The 19,161-nt window shown below is 46.4% G+C and overlaps 1 protein-coding gene across 1 annotated transcript in view; it reads left to right on the forward strand.

The window, feature by feature from the left end:
* Positions 1-218: 218 nt before the first annotated feature.
* The window catches only part of UBASH3B (ubiquitin associated and SH3 domain containing B), a 73,915-nt gene continuing 54,972 nt past the window's right edge, over positions 219-19,161 (forward strand). Inside the window, exon 1 of the mRNA XM_083714007.1 lies at positions 219-877. Within this exon, the coding sequence (XP_083570133.1) occupies positions 714-877 (164 nt within the window). The 5' untranslated portion in view covers positions 219-713. The remainder of the gene's footprint in view (positions 878-19,161) is intronic.

Consider the following 19,161-nt stretch of genomic DNA (forward strand, 5'->3'; position numbering starts at 1 on the left):
GCCAATCGTGCCTCTTTCCTCCACGTCTTGTGGATGCGGGCGGGATACTAGTATCAGCAAGAGGTTCCGGATCTCGGAGGTCCAGTTCCCCTCTTGCAGAAAGATGAAGCTCAGCCTCAGCAAGACTTCCCATGTTCTTGGACGCGCCTGTTTCTGTGACAGGGGCTGCGGCTGCTTCTTTAAAAGAGGGGGCGGGGCTTTGTTGGCAAGAGGTGCGGGGGAGGGAGAAGACGAGAGAGAGCGGCGGGGAGAGCGCGCGCTTGCTCGCGCCTGCCCATGCCCGGATTATTATTTTGGTGCTCCTCTTTGATCCATTCAGAAATTCCTGATTGCGAAAGGAAAACAAAAGGGGAGGGGGCCAGCCTCTTCCGGAAGGCGGCGGAGGCCGCGCGCGGATTGGATGGCTCTCGTTTGGGGCGCACGTGCGGCCGAGGGGAGGGGCGGGCAGGGCGGGAGGCGTCAGCGGCGCGCAGCACCTTTGCAAAAGCAGCCGGAGCGGCGAGAGGCGGCCGAGTGACTTCGGGAAGAAAGCTCGCCGGCGACCCAGGAAGTCGCCGCCGCCCCGGGAACCGAGAAGCCTTTTCTTTTACGCGCAGCGCCAGGCGCGCCACTCCTCGCCTGGAGCCTCTTAGAGGAGGAGCTGCTGCTGCTGCTGCTGCTCTTGCCGCTGAATCCACCAGTCCGCCTGCCCTGTGTGTGTTTGCGATGGCCGGATGATCGCTCGGCACCAGCCCGCCACGCCGCGCACCATGGCCGCGAAGGAAGACCTGTACAGCAAAGTCACCCCCCGGAGGAACAGGCAGCCGCGCACGGGGACCATCAAGCACGGCTCTTCCCTGGATATCCTCCTCTCCATGGGTTTCCCCAAAGCCAGAGCGTGAGTTAGGCCGGAATAATAATAATTTTAAAAAACAGCGGCGGGTGGGTTGGAGGGGGCGCCACAAGATACCACCCCATTATTTATTGTTTCAAGAAAAAAAAATCCCGATCTGTTGTTTTGTGCGTCTGGGGGAAAGAGTGGTTGAGTCAACCCTTTTCCTCCGAGAGAACCGAGAAGGCGGAGCCACGCTAATTAATTAATTAACTAATGGATTGATTGCTTTCCAAAATCGGATCTGCATTTCCACCCGGAGAGGAATGCAGAGGAAAAGAGGAGGAGGATGAATGGCAGCGATTTGGCAGCCTGTGTGGTTTGTTGCCTCAACGTGTGCGCCGATGCGATGGCGGGAGAAGCGAGGCCGCTCCGGGACGGCGTGTCCGCGCTGCCGCGCGTGCAGGAGCGCCGCTGACATCTTGCCGGAGCTGTCTTGTGGGACGCGCGTCCAGGGAGGGGGGTTAAAGCGGGTGCTGCGCGCTCTCTCGCGCGCGCGTTTGCATTTGTGCATCGGGCTCCTCGATCCTGCTCTGCAGCGAGTAGGCAGAGAGGCCGATCTGCCTGGCGCGCGCACCCTCGCATACATACATACACACATACACACGCACTGCAGTGTCATGTGCATTTATTGGTGGGGCGGGTGCGGGGAGGTAGACGGCACGTTTCATCCGAAGGCGCTAGCCAGCAGCTTCAGCGGCGATGCGGACGGTGGTGAGAGTGCTGCCTCCTTCCTCCTCTCCCAGTTTAAAGGAGGAACGGAATCGCCCAGCGGACGCTTGAGTCCCTGCCTTCCTCTTATTTTTCTGGTGAAGCCCTTGGCTTCTAAACAACAGCTTGCGAAGGCTGCTAGTTCCAGGAAGGTGGCCGCATCCAGCCTCCTCCTTGCGAGGCCTCCTTGTAGTAAAGCCATTGTTCTCCAGGGTATCTGGCAGAGCTTGGCATCTGGGAAGCAGACAGGTAGGGCATCTTCCAGACTCTGGCTTCTTCATCTTCTCAGGAATGGAGGAAAGAGTCCTCAAGAGGAATATGGGAAGCTTTCTTTATGCACGCAGTCGGACCCACTGATTCACCACTTTCAGGACCCAGGACTGGTCTCAGGCCATCACAAGGGTGTCTCTCAGTTCCGATGCTGAGGATTGGCACTGGGCCCTTCTATGTTCAATGCAGATGCTCTCCCACTGAGAGCTGCAGGCTGTTCTTGGAGACAGCAGGCCCACGACTCTCGTGGATGCTGCCTGGCTAACAGATGTTGCCCCCCACCCATATTCAGAAAATGATCATTGGTGGGGAGAGATATCTATCCAGACACAGTCCACAAAGGAAGTTGCCTGATACCCAAGTCACAGCACAGATCCTGTCATCCTTGCCTTTGGCTGTGAGGCCTGGGGCTGTTGGGAGTTGGAGTCCAACAACACACAGATGGAGGGCACCATGTCTGCCACCCCAGTAGACCATGCTGTCATCACTGTGCTGCAGAATGTTGGACTAGATAACCCTTCTCCCTCTAGAATTCTGTGATTCTTTCCTAAGCTAGGTGGACGAATGCTCTGACGAGGCATAAGAATGTAATGAGAGCCTACTGGATCAGGCCAATAGTCTATCAAGTCCAGTATCTTCTCACCGGGGGCAGTCAGATGCCCAAATGTGAGGACAACATCCCTCTGAGATTCCCAGCAACTGGTATTCAGTAGCATGCTTTCTCTGGCAGGTAAAACACAGTCATTGTGGCTACTAGTGGCAGCCTCCTACATGGATGTTGGCTACAACTATGTAGAAATCCAGCACCTTTAACCAGCAGACGGACACACAGAAATGCAAGCAGTTAAAGCTTGTTGCAACACTCACCTCCGTATCAATCAAAGCTTTGCTTTGCTATTTGCATGCTAGGGCTGCTGTAAAAAGCACAGGAGCACAGCAAAAAGCATCCTTAAAGAAATGACCAACTTGATGGCTTTGAAATCATTATCACATGTGCCGTTGTTCCAGTGACTTTAATAACTGGGGAAGCAATGAGTGTCATGTGTGTCGGAAGTCGTTCAAACTAGATTATTCAGAAACATAAAGCTTTGTAATCCTAGAGCTTGTGCTTTCCTTAAGCAATCTCTCTCTATCTCTCTCCATATATGTGTTGGACAGTATGTCCGATATGTGGGATTATTAGATTTAGGATGAAATTGAACTAGGAACGTGTTGGGCCAGGTCGGTCATGGCAGTTTTGATCTGCTTAGCTTTTCCTTCTATAGTCCATCTATCATTGAACTAACACACACACAGGCTTCACTTTTTCTAACCAGCATATTAAATGTGGGTCTATTTTTAAATCATCAATGGAACACCATGGCTCAGTGCAGGCTTGGATTCCCCCCCCCCTCAAGTGCTATCATTTTTTTCCCAGACTCAGCCCTATGGGAGGCATAACAAAATATCAAGCATCTCTCAGCACTTGGTTAGTTTTGTTGCAGCCAAAATTCCTTCTTCCCTGGCCCCTGGCTATGCAGCACTACTGAATGGCCCTTGGATGGGGCAGTGGGAAGGGGAATGGTGTTGCATTGCTGGGTGTTTAAAAGATTCTGCACCGCTTACATAAATGAAAATGAAAATGTGTGATGTTACCATATACTATATTTTATATGCATAGGTGTGCTTTAGAATTTGAATGTCACAGGCCGGCTAATTTCCCATCCAAATAATCTCAAATCAATGCATTTGCAAATTGCCCCCCACCCCCAAATCACTCCAAACCAGTTCCTCTTCAGTTCACTTTACCCCCGATTAATTTCCCACCAGATTATATAGCTGTTCAATTTCTCTTTAATTACGCCCTCATTCATTACTCCCTCAAATCATCTCTAGATAAGGTCATCTTATAGTAATTGATTTCCATAAAGTAATGTCCCAATCGCACCCACCCACTCTCTAAATTCAATACCTCTTGAATTCATTACCTACCCAGAGATACCAGGGGGGAAAGTTCAGAGTCTGTGCCCCATGAACACCCCTCACCCCAGTAACACCCCTTCCGTTGTACCCCCATGGTTGTGAGATGTGTTTCAGCAACCTCACCCCACCCACTGCCCTACTTCCTTATCTTTATGTATGTCAATGATGAAGAGCCAGATATAGATGCTGAGATCTACTGCTGAAATGCAGCATTTGCAAATTGCTTTGGCTGAGAAAGGAAGGACTATGGGCTCAGATGGGAATACAGTGGCCTGCCATTGCTCACTGCAGAGATGTGGGATTACAATTTGCATGGCTGGTACTTATCCATATTTGAACACCCTGGCTATATCTGGATTCAAATTTCAACTGAGAGTGCACAGCTATATCTGCTTCTATGCCTTGGTGTTTGAAGATCTGAAACGGAAGCCAATTGGGTTGTCACAACTACAAATAAGGCGTTTGGAGCAAGTGTCCTGTCTCTCACCTTAAAATACTGCTTTTCACAATAGGAGGTGTTCCAATGAGGTCACATTGGGGAAGAAGTTAATTAATGTGCTGATGAGACTGCAGAAAGCTAATGAAGCAAAGGCATTTATAATTAGAAGCCAAATGTGAGTTTCTTTTTTGCAGGAGGGGACAGCCAAGGAGATTTAGCAGGCTTCCAAACACCCCCAGGTTAAGGGAGGCTCGTTTCCCTACCCAGATGCTATCTAGATATGAACAATTAAAGTAAACTGCAATATGCTTTTCCTAGAGCTGGTCTATATGGAGAGAACAATTGGATGTAATCTTTTTTCTCAGCTTGTTGGGTTCAGAGAGGATCACCTCTGTGTACCCAAGCAAGGTTTCCCAATCCTCCCCCCACCCTCCAGACATTGTCACAGAGCTGTGCAAGTGTCTTGCACTTCAGTCCATTGTGCTGCTGCTGTTGTGCGCTTGTGAAAGAGGTATGGCCCTATGACTTTATAGAGGACTCTTTTTTAAAAAAATATTGTAGCATCTCTTACAGTTGTGAATTCCAGCTCTTCCTTTCCCACCCGTAATCAAGAGTTGACTCCCATCGCACTTCTGTGCCTCTTGGATGGAACCAAGACTGTGTGTACCACGCTGAGCTCCATGGCAACCCAAAGCCTATTGTGGGGGGGACGGGACACTTGGCTTTTGTGACTTGCATAACTTAAGCACGCTTCTTACATGATTATGGTTTTGCTAGCTGTGAGAGGGAGAGGGGAAGGGCACGAAGTTGCTTCCATGACTTCTGCAAATCTTGTTCAGCCTGCCCTTTTTGACTCCTGATCTCAGCCAATGTTTCCCATGTGCTTTGAGGCATATCTTCAACCGGCCAGCATGAGCAAAATGCTCTCACTAGCACAAGACACAACACCCCCAGGTAGAATATTCACATTGTCTTCCATCATCCTCCAATGCAATGCTTTGCAATGGAGCCAGTACCAATAGCTTCGCCACAGTGATTTATGTTCCGTCTTCAGTAAATGCTAGTTTCTGGGGCTTTCAGGTGGGAAAACTGCAGTTGTGGGCATTTTGGTGTCCACTATGAAAGCCAGGTATTGGTCTAGATGGGCTTTGGGACTGATCCAACTGCAGGGCTTCTCTTACATTCTCGGTGCTCACTTGTTGGTTGTGGAAAGTGGCGAAATCATGCAATGTGCATAAATGTGTGACTCAGGCCTCTGTTAAAGGGGTTTGGCTTGGTCTTGAATGTTCCAGGCTATTCAATGATCCCAGGATGCTTTTTCCTATCCTGCTGCTTGTTGTTTGGCTGCCTTGCTTGGGTTGTTTTGAGCTCCTATGTCTTGTTCTCTGTCTATATCACACTATGATCTGGACTAGGTAAGCTGATACGTGGTGGGACTTGTGGGGTGAAATGTAGAGTTTCCAGGAACCCTTGCTTTTGTGTACAGATCCATCCATCTGGCGAGTCAGAGTACTGCAGGACAGAGCAGTGATGTAATCGCAAGCACTGGATTGGCTTTGCCCACCTAGACTGGCCACTGGGGCCTCCTATATAATTTTATTGTTATTTATTTATATTTTATAACTCGCCCTTACTCCCAAAGGGAGCATAGAATGATTTGCATGAATCATCTTTTTATATACAGCTGCATTGCAACATACTACAGACAAAAGGTCAAATCCAGAAGTGTAAGAAGTCCTAAAACTCTTGACCAAGCACCTGGATAAATAAACTTTGCAGTCATTGTGTGCTTACTGGTTGTAGGTGAAAAGGTGGACTGCCTGATTTCCCTCAGGAGGGTATGCCATAACCAAGGTGCAGCCACCAAGAAGTCCCTGTTCTTCATACTAGTCCTACAGATGGAACTACCATCAGGACCTTCCAAATGACAGGTCGCAAGATACAGGTGGAGGTGCTCCTTTTAGCCCTTGACTCCCAAGCCATTTAGGGTTTTGTACAGTAGCATTAACTCAGGAGGCCACCAGCCTTTTGTAGGCCTATGGGCACATTTGGATTTTTGAGCAAGGGTTGTTCTTTCCACATCCCTCTGGCTTCCTCCTCCCACAGATCAGTCCCTGTCTACCACAAGACTCAGAAGTGTGCACACACACATACACCAGTTTTCTCAAGTGATTGGGGATGTGGTGGGAATTGGAGCCAGTACAATTTAATTTGAGCCTTGGAAAGCACACTGAGCTGAAAGAGGAAGTGGGGAAGAGTGTAATCCCGCCCAGGGACCCTCGGGTGAAGGGCGGGTTATAAATACTATTAATTAGCTAACTAATAACTTCCTCCTTTAGCGATATGCACTTCTCAAGGGATGAGAAAGGTCACTAATTCATGGCCAAAAAGGCAGTGAGTAAGTGGCAGTGGGTGGGGTTCACAGTCGCTAGGGAAATACTCAAGGGCAACATTACACCCATGGGTGCCGTGTTGCCAACCCCTCTGCTAATGTCTGAATTGGGCCTGGTAGCTCATGGGCAGGTGGTGCATTCGTCCAAAGGTGATTTGATCTCCTTTTGCTGCTCCACATAATAACTGGACAGCAGTGACCTAGACCAGAAAGGCTGTTTAAAAAAAGCATCCTGTTTGGGCTTTTTGCCTGGACAATATTCTACCTGGATCAAGTATGCTGTGATGTGTTCTTCACTCCATTCCTTGGCCCTGATCTCCCGCCTCCCCTTAAATAATAACTGGCTGCTCAGTCTTATAGTAGTCCTGTATCAGAGCTGGGCTTGGATCCAGTGGCTTTTAACTTCCTTCCACCTCCACTGTTTTAAGTTCTGAACTTCTCTAGAGCTGTCTTTAATTCCTCATTCACCTCTAAGCTTTGACTCTCTCACCGCCTCTGTGTAATTCTGAAAAAAGATTTTGTATTGATCTCCCACTTCTATGCCAGCAAGAGTCTGGCTTGTACTCAGCTATGAAGTTTCACTCATTTTATGTGGTTTTTTTTAAAGGAAGCAAGGGGCAGTTTGTGGTGGTGGTGGTAAGAAAGTCTCACAGGCTAGTCCTCTGAGAACAACTTGGCTGCCATCTTGGAATTGCCCAGAGGTGGCACTTCTGAAGTCCAGCAGCAGTGTCCAAAATCATCTCTGCAGACCTCATGCAAGATGAGGACCTAATCTGATGACTGGTCAGTGCCCTATGGCAGGGATCAGAAACCTGTGACCCTTTGGATGTTACTGGACTATGTGACCGGCCTGTCCATGAGGCAGACTGAGGTAGCTGCCTCAGTCAGCAAAATCCAAGTGGCCCTTCTGTGGGCAAGTCACACCACTGCCAGACAGCAGAGGGGTTTCTTTCATTTTCCTCCTAGGTCTTCAGCACATGTTGACCATATTCCACTTCCTCCTGCCACAGTGAGGACTAGGACCATATGACTATTTCATTTTTTAAAAAGTAATGTGCTTTTTTTTTAAAAAAAAAAAAGAACCTTATGTACCATCCAGAAATATGGACAAGAGAATGGGCTTGTGTTTTCCTAGTGCTGGCAGAGAAAAAGGTTGCTGAGAGGGGCTTTTAGCTCTACTACTGGACCTGGATTGTGCCTTTTAAGTTCCTTCAATTTGCCTTTTTGCCTCTGTTTCAGCAGATGAGTAAATGTAGAATATCTGGGAATCTATGAGAGTACAGTGATGAAGTAACCTTGGACTAGATCCTTGGGGTTCCCTTCCAACTCTGCAATTCTATGATTCCACCCAAGCATTTGATGGCTGCAAAATACTGCCCCAGTGACCTTGAAAATTATTAACTTTAAGAGTTTGTGATTGTTTTTAAGGGTTGTACCCAGCTAAGTTCTATTCTACAGACCTATTTAAATTAATGGACCTAGGTTAATCATCTCCATTAATGTCAACAGGTCTACTCTTAAGTTAGGAGTAGGATTGACTACACCCCTAATTGGTTTAAGTACGTTTTTATTTTTAATTGTATTGTTTTATCCCTGAGGTGCCTGCAGCCCTGTACTACTTTGGGGAGGAAGGGAGGGATTCAAGTTTCATGAATCATCGTCATCATCAAGGTATTGGTGTGCCAAACATCGGCAGTTGCTTGTTCTGCAAAATCCACAAACCGACAGAAGCCTTGAAGGCAACAGGGCGCCTTTTCTTCCTCAGTAAGAAAATGTTGAGAATGTCTGGCGTGAAAGGAGAAAGCGGGCAGCTGGGTGGGAGGCCAAACATGCCTTTTGTCAGGTGTTCTCCTAGGAGATTGGGGTGATCTTGGGAGGAATAGACACAAACACAAAGTCCTGTTGTTTTGCAAAAGCCTCCGGAGCCTTCTGCAAACAAGACGGCCAAAATTAAACTTAGCATTAAAGAGGAATTGGGCTTGGGGGTCTAGAATGGCTCTCTGTGCCATTTATTATACAAAGACAAGTGAGTCATATTTGGTCTCCTAAGTAGCTTGCAATAAATATTTGAGAGACTGCGCTCCTTGTTTCTTTAAAAACAAAAGAAAAGAAAAACAAATCTGTCCCCTCTGCGAGCTCTCTTGGTTTTCTGTTTTAAAGAGTCTTCCCCACATGTGCGCACACTCTCTCTCCTCTGTTCTACAATTAGGAACAATCATGTGTAAAAATGTGTGAACTTGAAATAGCAACTTGAACTGCTGCCATTGCAATCCTGTGCACTCTTTGCAGTGCAACTTACTCCAAAATAAAGTCACACAAGGCGTAGGCCCCTCTGATTCAGATCAGAACTGTGGTGGGGTCACAATTTTAATCCTGTTCACCCTTTTCCTCAAAGGAAGGACTAATGACATTATTAAAAGTGGCCTTTATTCAAGTTGTTCTTCTTAGCCTTGATACCTTACCTGCAGAATGCTGTCCTCCTTTACAGCGCTGGCATACGCAAAAGAGCCAAGTGCTTTGAACATTACAAACACGTATAATTATTGTGATTTATATTACTTTGTACACCTGAAAGAACTTTCCCAGTTAACTCAGTAGGAAATTCTTTTTAGGACCGGGTTGCAAAAGGAGTTGTAAATGTCACTCTGCCACTTTTCCTGCCCACTCCTTAAGCAAGGCTGTCGGATCTGTTTTGTTGCAAAAGCAGCCTTTTCACTTTTGCCCATCACTTCTAGACTAGCATCATTACCTGTCTGCTTGCTGTAGGTACTGGCCTGGAGAGCAGCTTTTTTTCTCTATCCCTCTTCTGTGGCAGTGGCTGAGGAGTGCTGCGCATCTGGTTTGGAAAAGAGCCCAAAGAGGGGGAGAGCTGAAGGGCTGGGAGAATCAAATGTTGCAATCGAACAAAGATTCAGCAATTGCAATAGCAGCTGTATGGGGAAGAAAACACTGGCAAGGGAAGTTACCATTTGGAGTCGTTCATTCGGGGGCTGAGAAGGTGTCGTTCCACATAAGGAACTGTAATTGACCCATCCTCCGGAAATTAGCTGTCTTTTCAAATGTTCTTAATAGGAAGGCATGAAACACACACGCTCACTGTGTGTCACATACATTATGTCAACCTAGACATTTTTTTACAACTGCTCTTTTAGTCTAGAAACGACTCTCTGCCTGCATAGGACTTTCTGGATGCTTCAGGGACCACTTTCTGCATTTGGCTAGGCTGCCATGTGACCCCCATCTGAGGCAGGCAGCCTTGCAATGGGGGAAGGGGCTTTGTAGGTCACCTGGAACAAGCTTCTGCAAACCCAGAGATGGAACAACCTCAGCAGACAGCTGCCTGCTTTCCTCTCTGAAGCCATCCAGCAAAAGCAAATTCACCCCCATCCATTGTTCCATCCATTGTCAAAAAGTTCATTTTAAAAGTTTGTCCTAATGTGCAACCAAGATCTACCCTATGAAATCTAGTCTTGCCATCTATGCAAGGACGTAAAGAAGAGCCTACCAGATTGGTCCAAGGGATCCTGTTCTCACAGTGGTGGACCAGGTGCCTGCAGAAAGTCTGAAGGCAAGGTCTGAGTGCAGGAGCAGTTCCCTTCCCATCTGTGATTCCCAGCAACTTGCATTCAGCAGCATTCTGCCTCTTGACTATGGAGGAAGAGCGTGCCCATTGTGGCTGGTAGCCACTGATAGCTTTCTCCACCATGAATTTGCTTAACAATTTGTTGCTTGGCTGATTAAAGGAAGGGGGGCGTGGTTGTGGTTTATAAAACCATGCACAGTGTGGAGATAGTGGTCCCTCATTCAAAGAGTATGGGCCACCTGGTGCAGCCAACTAGCAAAAGATTCAGGACAGGCAAGACAACGTATTCTTCATACAACACCTTAATCTGTGGGACTCATTGCCCCAAGCTGTGGTGATGGAAACCAGCCAAGATGGCTTTAAGAGAGGCTAGGACAAATTGGTGGTGGAAGACCATGAGAGGTTTAGATAGATGGGACGGCAGATAGATGGGACCTTCAGGTTCAGAGCCAATGTGTCACTGACTGTCATTTGCTGGAGCGCAACAATGGGAGAGTTCTGTTGCGCTCATGTTCTGGCTGTGGGTTTCCCCAGAGGGATTCTGATGGCCACTGTGGGAAACAGGACCTTGGCCCAGATGGGCCTTTGGTCTGATGCAGCAGGACTTTTCTCATGTCCTGCAGGAACTGTAGACTCAGCCACACAGATGAGAGATACGGATGCATGAAATGAAAACATGATAATCCAGCAAGACTGAGCATTGCCCACTGTTTCTGTGCGGTGGCGATGCCTGCTTTGCCTGTCTGATAAGCCTTGCATTTTTTTTCTTGGCAAGGAAGGAGACCCCCGCTGTAATAAAAGGCCCAGCTGAAGAATGTTTCAAGAGTGTGTGTTTTTTGCATTGTGTGTTTTGTCCTTTGGCATCACATAGTCCTGGTTGGCAAATGCCTGGTGGTTTGAGACCAGGGCTTGCGGCGTGCTCCTGTTGCTTCTCACATAGTGCCTGGTGTGCTGACACTGACAGGCTGACTTCCTGTCTGACAGTTTTTTTCCACTGACCTTCTAACGAGTGTCACATCGCATGAATCTCCAAGAAACGTGGCCAGATGTCTCCGAGCTGGAGAGTGTTAAAGGATTCCTAGTCAACTGCACAAGAGATGGCAATCTCTGTGTGATTATTTACCAGCAAAAGGGGCCCTTTGCTTTGTGAGTGGGGTGTGTTCAGGGGGCAGAGGTGGATGACTTGGTCAGTTTTCATTTCTCATTTCTGCATTCTGAAGCTCAGCTCACTACATTTTCAAATCAACTTGCAAATTCATTTTATTTATTTTAGGTCCTCACAAAAACTGGTCAGCAGTTCATCTCTCCTAACAGACACACTCCTGTGTGTCATTTTACCTAAAATACGCATTTTCCCAAGCAGACACAGCTGGACTGTCTTCACCCCTTTGGCGAGTTACATTGCGTTTCCCTTTGAAATTATAGTCATTATTTCTAAATTTGCATCTATTACACATAAATTTCACATATACAAATCTGGATCCTCTTTTTCTGAAAATGATGATGATGCATTTTCTCTTTTGGAACGGTACATAAAGGGTGACCCTAAGTAGTATTTAGTGATTGATACAACTGAAGGAATGTGTGGGGAGGTTCTGGTTTTACAAGCCCAATTTGTCTTACAACATTGCAGGCTTGGGCTGACCTCTAATGTGTCCTCCTGACCACAGATTACAGGGTGAGGGAGTGTTTCCAAGAATATCTTGCGTATTAGAGGGTGCTTCAGACCAGAATGATTTACAAATTACAGACTCTGTGCGCAGTACAGCCACCTCTGGGAGGCAGAGTGACATAGCAAGGGTAGGAGAAAAGGGTTGGCAGAGGATGTTGCTACACCTCTCAGGTCTTAGTCACAGCCTCTTTTCCGGGTTTGGCAGCCCAGGATACATCCAGGGGTACACACCCCTCCCCTCTAGCTCCCTTTGTCAGCGATTCTCCAACTGCATCAGGCCTTCTTAACCCTCAGCATGGAGTGGGAGGTTTGTTTCAGTTGACTTGCCAAACTTCAGGAAGGTACTCGATGCACTCATTGCAATAGTGTGTGGATTTTTGTTTGCACAACAGAACTTCCCCTCTGCATGCCTTGCACCCTTCCCAATCTGTTCTGGAGAAGCTGCCAAAACAGGTTTTAGGGGCATGCAGGGGGAGGTTTCGTTGCTCAAGCACAAATCCTTGAACTAAAGGAATGTGCTCCCCAGTGCTGCATTGGATACACTCCTTCTTTTCCAGCGAAGAAGCCCCTTTGGGTAGCAGAAGGAGCTCGCAGCACATCCAGGCTTTCTGGATTTCATTCATGTGGGAGGAACTCAGTTTGGCTCACATTTAAAGGCAAACCTACCTAATTCACACTTTCCGAAACAATACGCAACCTGAAACATATCTTTTGAAATTTGCACATCTCCCGAATTTTGCAGTGCAGTTCTCCAGTCAAGTAATGACCACAAAAATGCATCTGTTAGGGTAAAGCTTGCATAAAAATGCATATGTAAGCAAAAATAATGATATTAAAGGTATTAGAATTGGGAAAATATGCTTTGCAAGAAAAGATATGCATGTTAATGGGAATTGCCTACCAAAAATAGTGTGTTAGGAAAAGTTTGCATTAAACTGCTGGTGAACTTTCATGAGGACTTAAAATAGAAAAGGAATCTAATTTGGAATGTAGCTGACTGAACTTAAGACTGGGGAAAATGAGAAATAGAGAGAAACTGAAATTGACAGGTTCACCCAGCCCTTTCCACAAGTTAGGAGCGTGCCACGTTTTGAAACTGACTGATGACTTCCTTTTCTGTTGCTACCTCTGGGTTGTTCCTGAAAACTCATCCTCCTGATCTCATCCTCTGCATTCCCACTTACAATGCCCTCTAGTGCATCTGACTACAGCATGTCCTGGGGCTGGGTGATACCTGGTTTTCAACATCATGTTATATCACCAGTTAAACATTGTGATATACTGATATATCACAATGTCTGAAATAAGAATGGAGCTATGTAGAAGCATTGGTTGGCTTCAATGCCAGCCAATAGTGGTGCCCTCCCTGGGGAACACCTTCCCATCAGATGTCAAAGAGAACAACAACTACCAGACTTCTAGAAGACATCTGAAGGCAGCCCTGTTTAGGGAAGCTTTTAATGTTTGATGTATTACAGTATTTTAATATTTTTCTGGAAGCCACACAGAGTGGCTGGGGAAGCCCAGCCAGATGGGCGGGGTATAAATAATAAATTATTATTATTATTATTCATGGTTTTTCCCTTCATCGTGATTCTTGCTGGTGCCTTCTATTGTGATTTGCTGCCCCCTGCATGAGGCAGGCGAGAACTGAGCAGGCAAAGTTATCAGGGGCTGCAGAAATCGAGAGAGGCGTTGCCTGGCTTCACTGTTTTTCCCACATTGTGATTTTCGCATAGCACACACACACACACCATGATTTGCAATATATTGCCAGGTCAAACATTAGGAAACCAATTTCACGGTATGGACTTCAAACCAGTTTTGGCTGTTGTATCACCCAGCCCTAGCATTTGCTGAAAGTTCCTTTTCTGCACCTGGGCATCCCAATAATCAAGCAGGTAGCCAGGCCCATGATGTAAATATCCACCCACTTCGTCCTGGACAGTACCCTGCCTTTTGCCCTGTGTCCTCTAAAATGAAAACATCAGTAGCATTTCCTTGTTTCATAAACAATGAGATGGAAGTGCTCTCCTTTGTGAAGCTGGAGATCTTTGTTCAAGCAAGAGGCTACCGTTGCGATAACTGAGAATTTGTAAGAACTCATAACGTCGTAAGTTGTGCTGCTGGTCTGTTGTAACAAAGTGGACAAAAGAGTCTCGTGACCTTCAGCATTTCAGGTTCTGCAAGCCTCTGTTGCTTTTGTGACAACTTCGTGGAGAAAACGGTTGCTTGATCAGTGATTTTGTTCCCTGAGCTCTGAATTGCAGATTGCAGGAAGCATCTGCAGCTTGAAGTAATAAAGATGACCCGAAGTTCTACTGAAGTCCAGAAGTAGCAGTGATTTTGTGTGGGGGGGGGGGGAGTGACGCGCTGCATGGGTTATTCACATTGGAACAGATAATGAAAATTAGCAGCTTGTGCTGATCATTGTGCTTCTCATGCAATCTATTTTCTTTAAAATGGTTTTCTAAAAAATATTTGAGTGATTGTTGGGTTTTTCCTCCTGTAAAACTGGTTGATTAGGTTGCACGTAATTGCATTAGTAAAGGAAGAGGCAGCGAGCCATTAAGACAGGTGTAGTAGACTGCTTAAGAGAGAGAAACCTTCCCATCTCCATTACCCTCCCTCCTGCATCTCCCTGACCTCCATTTGCTGCCTTTCTGCTCAACCACAGGGATCCTTGTCTTTAGTGATCACCCCTATTAAATGCACAGGGATGTAGCTATGTGGTGATGCTCACTCTGCCTGAATTACCATAAGTTATCTCTCTTTGGTTTTTAGCAGCCAGAGGAAGAGGGATTTTAGTGCTGACGGAAGGTTCCTTGATTTGGTTTCATGCTGATGGATTGATTGAAATGTAAATCCCACTTTTAGTCATCTAGGTCTCAAAGCAGCTGGCTACAGTCAAAAGTGTATGCTATACAAAATTTAGAACCTAAATGAAACCTCAGAAATGTAAACGTAGAGCACCGGAACATTTTCAAGGGAAGCATTCGTGATGCAAAAGCCTCCTGAAATAAAAACGGTTTTAAACCAGGCACCTGAAATTTAGCAGGGACAGTGCCGGTCTGACTTCTAGTATCTGGGAGTTCAACAGAGTTGGGCCCAAAGCACTGAAGACATGACTTCTCATTGATTAATCTGAGTCGTGGCAGACCACTAACAGTGCTTCCCCAGATGATCTCAGTTATTGACTGCAGTATGGTGCAAATGGTGTTTTAAGAAGATAGGAAAAGCCCTGCTGGACCTAGATGGAAAGGGTCCATCTTCTCATCCAGCATTCCGCTTCCCAGTGGCCAAGCCAGATGCTTCTGAGAGGCAAGGTTTGGACACCATTGTCCTGCCTCAAAGTTGTTTCCTGACGTTTTATATTTAGGGGTCCTACATAGCCGCTGTGACTAACAGCTGCTGATGAGCGTCTCTGCCTCTTCTATTGATTTGCCCAGCCATTGAGACTAGTTGCCATCACCACATCCTGTGACTGTGGATTCCATCAGTTAGCACCGCCTTCACCCCCGCTGCATTTTGAGCTTTACTCGTGTGTGTGTGTGTGTGTGTGTGTTTCTAAACGTTAAAAGATATGTTTTTATTTTGTTTGTAGCTTGTACACACAGCTTCAAGTGGTGTTCTGGCGGCAGAAAGGCAGGACAGCAATGCTAAATAAATAAGTGTGATTTATTCATTTATCTCTCTATCTCGGCAACTGCCCCAAATTATATAACTCATTTGCAGAATCACAGAAGCTTGAAAGAAGCGTTTTATTTTTATCCTTGCAGGATTAATGTCGCCCTCTTTGTGCGTTGACAGAGGTCTTTGTGTGCAGGTGTTAACTTTTGATGTTTTATTGTATTATTAGATTTCTGTGTTGCATTGCCTAGAGGACTAGGTTTATTAGGCAACGATTTGTTGTAAATAATCCAGTTCCACCATGCCGACTGTTCTGTGTACAGCCATGGGCAGAGAGGTGCTAGATCTTAGAAGCTGTACCTCTGAGTGAATGCTGTCTGGCTGTGGGCCAGGTGTGTCCCTTCTGCCCTTTCATGGCTCTTTGGTCCAGAAGCAGCTTGCCAGCTGGGATGGAGCCACTGGGATGGCTTCCTGGCAGTTGGATCGCCATTGTGTATCAGGAGGGCACAGTAGTGTAGCGGCAAATTCAGAAGTGCAGGGCCCCTTCATGACAGTTGCAGCCACACACCCTCTCAGCCATGCCCCCGTCTAAGTTTATACTGCATTCTAATAATGCAGTCATTGTATGATTATATCATCATCACAACTGGGGATGTATTGCAATGGTCTATGCAGATCTCCATGTGTTGCCTTTCACCTGCTGTTTTCTGTGCACGTAGATGGGTGGGTGTTTTGGAGTGACCTGGTATCGTCGTAGGTTATGTTGTCTGTGCAGTGCTGTTGTATGTAACGAAGCATATGCACCATTCTCTTGAAACTGGAGCGCCTTGTGTTTTCAATGTCTCCCAAAACTTAGCTTTGGAGAATACAGTGCCTTCTCCAGAGTGATCCTCATTGGCTGACTCACCTCTTTTTACTCTGATTGGCTGCTGTCAGCAGAAAAAGGTGAAAATACTTCTTCACAGTGGTTCAAAAGCTCTTCTTTCCTGCTGATTGGGCGACTCTAGGATGCTGGAGACAGGCACCTTGCTGTCAAAACCGGTCTCCAACCCCAAGCTTATGCACCACTGGGGAAGGACGAGGTGGTGTGGAGGTTGTTGTGGAGCCAGTTTGGCACTCCTGCCAGTGCATTTGAACTTCATCGACCTCCCTGCTGTCTTACCCCTCCTCATCTCCCTCCCACTAAGGAAGAGGGATCTGCCTTCCAGGAAGCTAGTATAGAGTCTCCACCCAGTGATGGGGCCCCGGCACAAACGCAGCCCAGCTCTATGTATTCCAGTGCATGATTCCATGTTTTCTCCCATCAGCCTGCCTTGTGAGTAGTGGGGGAATGTACGTCAAAGGAAGTGTGTCTGAAATCCACTAATGGCGGGCAGAATCTCCTCTACAGGGCTTTGAGAAATATCTCAAGGCATTGCCCATTTCAAGTAGTACTTTCTGTAATAGCTCCTTGTCTGAGGAATATTCTCCCACTGGGCACCAACTTTGGCAGTATCCTACCACTTTAAGCAGTTCCCCCAAAGAATCCTGGGAACTGGAGTTTATTAATGCAGGTAACAGCTGTTACTGCTTTAATATACAGTGTGGAGGAGGCCTTTGTCATCACTACGGTGTCAGGCAGCCCCAGACATTTGTTTTCTGGGCATGCTTTTATTCTAACTATGTTTATAGTTTATGTACGGTATTTTTAATTGCACTCTATTCTCATTATAAATCGCTTTTTTGTGAGAAGCAATGCATAAATTCATTGAGCCTAACTTAACCTGCCAGCATCCTGCTGCATGCTTCATGTGATGAGATACCATTTTACTCACTGGCTTCCCCAACTTAGCCTGAGAAACTTGGATGGAGAGACCTCTAGATGCCTCTCATCATCCCTAGCTATGGGCCTTGCTGGCCAGGACTGATGGAAGTTGGGAGTTCCACAATATCTGGAGGGTCACTGCCTGCACCCTAGCAAAAGGGAGTTGCCACTGAGCAGATGATTGCTATTGTAAATAGTACAGCAAACAAATAACAGAAATTGGGGGGATTTTCCTAAAGAACAGGATGCAGGGTGCATACCAAAGCAGTCCCTTGTCGAGCAGAAACGAGGGGAGGAAACGAAACGAAAGAGTCTTGAATCCACCAGAGATCCAAATTTAGCCTCTCGTACAATGGATGTGAGTAGGCCAGCGGAAACTGTGATGGACCTTGGCTGGTTTGTCAGTATAGATTTGAAAAGAGCAAATTCTTACTGAAGGTCATTTGCTAAGGTCCATCATTGCTGACTCTTGTGACTTTTGGAAAATTGATAGTGCAGCATTCATTTTTCATTATCACAAACAGTTCATTAGCTGCCAGCTCTTTTACTAAGGTTTGTTTGTTTATTATTATTATTTATTATATTTTTATTTTGGAACTGTGGGATGGAATATACACATTTTCTTTAAAATGAATTAAGTTAATAGGGGAGCAGCTATTGCCATCTCTTTGTTCCAATAGGACTGGTTAATACCTACAAACTACTTGGCATCTAACTCTGTCCAAGATAATTTAGATCTGCATTAATGTTCAAAGAGGAGAAACCAAAACAATCAAAGAAATGGAGTGACTCCCCAATGAGGAAAGGTTGCAGCATTTGGGACTTCTTAGTTCAGAGAAAAGGCACATAAAAGGTGACACAAAAGAAGTTTATATATAAAAAAATAAGCTTGGCATGGTGAAAGTGGATCTAGAGAAGTTTATCTCCCTCTCTCACAACACAGGAAGCCTATGGACATCCAATGAAGCAAAATGTTGAAAGGTTTGGGACAGATACAATAAAGTAGTTGAAGGAACGTCTCCACCCCCATCGTTCTGCCCGGACACTGAGGTCCAGTGTTGAGGGCCTTCTGGTGGTTCCCTTACTGTGAGAAGCCAAGTTACAGGGAACCAGGCAGAGGGCCTTCTCGGTAGTGGCACCCGCCCTGTGGAACGCCCTCCCACCAGACGTAAAAGAGAAAAACAACTACCACACTTTTAGAAGACATATGAAGGCAGCCCTGTTTAGGGAAGCTTTTAATGTTTAATAGACGATTGTATTTTAATATCCTGTTGAAAGCCACCCAGAGTGGCTGGGGAAACCCAGCCAGATGGGTGGGGTACAAATAAATTACTATTATTATTATTATTAGTAGTAGTAGTAGTAGTCATTTACACTGCAAACTTGCTCGCCCCAAAAGGCAGTGGTGGCCACCAACGTGGATGACTTTAAAAGAGGATTGGACAAATTTGTGGAGGAGAAGTCTGCAAATCGCTACTAGCTACAAGGGCTATGCTCAGTCTCCATGGTCAGAGGCAGTAATGTTTTTGATTACCACTGTGCCGCTTGGGCTTGCCGATCGAAAGGTTGGCGGTTCAAATCCCCACAATGGAGTGAGCTCCTGTTGCTCAGTCCCAGCTCCTGCCAACCTAGCAGTTCGAAAGCACATCAAAGTGCAAGTAGATAGATAGGTACTGCTCCGGCGGGAAGGTAAATAGCATTTCCGTGCGCTGCTCTAGTTTTGCCAGAAGCGGCTTCGTCATGCTGGCCACATGACCCGGAAAAACTGTCTGTGGAAGCGGACAAACACCAGCTCCCTCGGCCTTTAAAGCGAGATGAGCGCCGCAA

The sequence above is a fragment of the Podarcis gaigeae genome, assembly GCF_964106915.1.
Source record: "Podarcis gaigeae genome assembly, chromosome: 15".
Taxonomy (NCBI): domain Eukaryota; kingdom Metazoa; phylum Chordata; class Lepidosauria; order Squamata; family Lacertidae; genus Podarcis; species Podarcis gaigeae.